The 3,273-nt window shown below is 45.5% G+C and overlaps 1 protein-coding gene across 1 annotated transcript; it reads right to left on the reverse strand.

Moving 5' to 3' along the window:
* On the reverse strand, positions 1-2,694 carry LOC136485243 (receptor-like protein EIX2). Its single transcript, XM_066482163.1, has one exon. The coding sequence runs from the start codon at positions 2,676-2,678 to the stop codon at positions 129-131; it is 2,550 nt and encodes an 849-aa protein (XP_066338260.1). The 5' UTR covers positions 2,679-2,694; the 3' UTR covers positions 1-128.
* Between the last annotated feature and the right edge of the window lie 579 nt (positions 2,695-3,273).

A 3,273-nucleotide genomic window follows, 5' to 3' on the forward strand; every position in this document is an offset into this window, starting at 1 on the left:
TAATTTGAAGATATTTACCATTAATTTGTATAACGGATCCACCAAAAACAAAGGGTCACAAGCCTAACAATGCTTCTTCAACTTTATTTACTATATACAGGATGTTCCTTCGCAGATGCGCACACTTATTAATTCCTACTGGTGTTCCTCCTTGCTAGCCTACTCCATGTGACAACCAGAAAGACGAATGCTTTGTCGTACACCAAATCAACAAGAAGGAAATAAGCAATTCTCCATGACTTCTTGAATAATAGAACACAGAACAGAACCAATAAGACCATCTCAAACCCTGACCCAAGTCCATAGTAAAAGAACGCTGAATCGGAATCTTTTTCACTTTCTTGCTGATTATTGCCATGCCCATTCTCTGGTGTGCCATTCCCTGAACAATTCCTCTGCAGAGGAGGACCGCAAAGACCGCTGTTTCCGTAGTACATAGAAGGATTTTCAGTGTAAAGGGTGTCAAGTTGACGACCAGATGGGATAGTTCCAGTAAGATTGTTATACGAAACATCCAGGTAACTTAGATATGTTAAATCTGAGAGGCTTGATGGCATTTCACCAGAGAGGTTGTTCTTTGAGACGTCAAGTGATTCCAACGATTTCATATATCCAATATTCTTTGGGATTTTTCCGCTTAAGTGATTCGATGACAAATTTATATTCGTCAGCAAACTAAGAGAGGCTATTTCATCTGGAATTCCTCCAGCTAAGTGGTTCAATGACAAATCAATTCCAGCCACATCAACTAGTCCATGTGCTCCATACTTGAGCACTTCATGCTTCGTCACCAGGGAAAATGTATCTTGAGACTCATCAAATGCCAAGGATGTGTCTGAATCATCATTAGGTCCAGGCCTATGTTTTATAGTCATTCCAATTAGGTTTGACAAAGTTTTTGGAATTGGCCCTGACATATTGTTGGCTGCTAAGTTCAGGTATTGCAGTCCTTTAAGATCTGTGATATTGACTGGAATCTCTCCATCGAACATGTTATGGCTTAGGAGTAAAATACGTAAGCTCACCAAATGTTCAATCCACCTTGGTAGTGGCCCATTAAACCAGTTCCAGGAAAGGTCTAGGAAAACCAGGGATGAGAAGCTTTGGAGCCATGCAGGGAACTTTCCACAGAAGCTGTTGTTACTTACGAGCAGGAAACTTAAGTTTGGCATATCAGAACAGTGAGGTAGTTCTCCCTTGAAAAGATTGTGTGATAAATCCAAGAATTTCATGTTTCGTGACCTACAAATAGATCCAGGAACTTGACCGCTAATGTAATTGAAGGATAGAATTAATCTTTCAAGATTTGGAGCTCCAAATTCCAGTGGCAAATTCCCGGAAAAGATGTTTCTGGTGACATCCAATACCCTGAGGCTTCTCGGCAGTAATGGTATCTGCCCACTGAATAGATTGGAACCCAAATGGAGGTATTCCAAACTAGTACAATTCCGAATACCAAGTGGTATTGAACCACTAATACTGTTGTTAGTAAGGATAAGGTCATTTAAGCTGCTCATGTCGTCCATAGTGTTTGGAAGCATTCCTGTCATATTATTGCTTGGCAAACTCAAGGCATACAATTTGCTAGCAGAACACTTTGGTAACTTCTCTAGAAACTCTGTTATGTTACCAGATGATAGACTCCTGGCGAGGTATAGAGATCCCAGTTGGCAGAGATTTTTTAGGTCCACTGTCATTGTGGCTGCATTTCCATTGTTAGAAAAATCTAGGTGTTTGAGCGAAAACATTCTTCCTAGTGCATCAGGGAAGGAACCATACAGATATGTTTCATCTAGGGAGAGTGACTTAATGCTTGTAACATTCCAAAACCAGCATGATGAGATTGGATGGCCGAAGTAGTTCCATCTGAGGTCAAGCTCCTCAAGTTTGGTCAGGTTTAGGTTTGCGATCGACTGATTTGCACTTGGAAGTGAACAATTCATTAAAATGATGTGCTTCAGAGTTGGAATCATGTTGGCCACATCAGGAAAATCAGTTACTGTGCTGAGAGTTATGTTGCTCATGTCAACATACTCCAACATATGTAGGCGACTTAGCCATGAGACATCTGTTGAGTATGTACTATTATACATCCAACTGAGGTCAAGATGTCGCAATTTTGTAAGGTTCCCGAGCTGATGAGGGATTCTACCGAAGAACGATGTAAAGGACAGGTCGAGGTATTCCAAGTTGGAAAGGTTGCTGAGCAGGGGAGGCACTCTACCCGAGAAAGGAATGTAGGAGAGGTCAAGATGTCTCAAGTTGTTCATAGAACACAAGAACTCCGGGAACACACTAGCGTTGGGCCCCTGAAGGAAATTTGTGCCAAGGTCGAGGTGCTCCAAATAACCCAAAGAAAGCAAGGACGAACTTATCTGCCCAACCAAAAGGAAGCTGTTGAGATCAAGCTCGACAACATGGCCTGTTTGGTTGTTACAGGTGACGCCGGTCCATCCGCAGCAATCCTGGTCTCGCCGCCACGAGGCGAGGAGGTTGCTGCTGTCGTTGGTGATGCCTTGCTTGAACGCCAGGAGGGCATCCTGCTCGCGTGGCACGCAGCCTGCGGTATCATTGGCACTGCTGGCTCGTTGAAGCTGCTGCGTTGCGGCCTGCGAGTAGAGGAAGAAGCGGAAGGATGCGACGATGAGGAGCATCAACTTGGCAGCCAGGTGAGGCATGGTGGTGTTGAGTAGAGATCGGCTATGTGCTTGAGAGTGGATCCTTGAATATGAAGTTGTGTCTGGATCTAGCCGGGTTGTTGCACCTTTAAAAGGCAGTGTATGCACAACGGCGCAGGAGGTCGTTGCTGTGAGTCTACCACGGCTACAATGCTAGAGAGCTGTTTGTTGAACGCATATTTGGCTAGTGAAGGGCGATTTCTTGCTACAACGAAGGTGTTTAATAAGTTTGTGATTTCCGAATTATTTTTCATCTGATTGGAAATGCTTCCTAACGCTTGCTGACGCTTCCTGATGCCTACCCAAAATAGCTATTTTTGTTGATTTTATTCGTTCAAGGCATTATGGTCATTTCGCATGGCAATCCCCTCCCCCACCCCCCACCCCCCACCCCCCCACCCCCCACGTGACACACGCCGAACTTGCCGGTCTCTCGCACGCACCTAGCTCTCTATCTCCCTCGTCCTAGCCGCCGCCGCCGCCCTGCTCTCTCCCTCGCTCTAGCCGCCCTCGCACGGGCGTCGCGCCGGCCAAGGGTTCACCCGGTCACCCCACGCCAACAGGAACTGCTTTCGTGCCCTCGCCCTCGTCCTCT

This window comes from Miscanthus floridulus, chromosome 10 (genome assembly GCF_019320115.1).
Source record: "Miscanthus floridulus cultivar M001 chromosome 10, ASM1932011v1, whole genome shotgun sequence".
Taxonomy (NCBI): Eukaryota; Viridiplantae; Streptophyta; class Magnoliopsida; order Poales; family Poaceae; genus Miscanthus; species Miscanthus floridulus.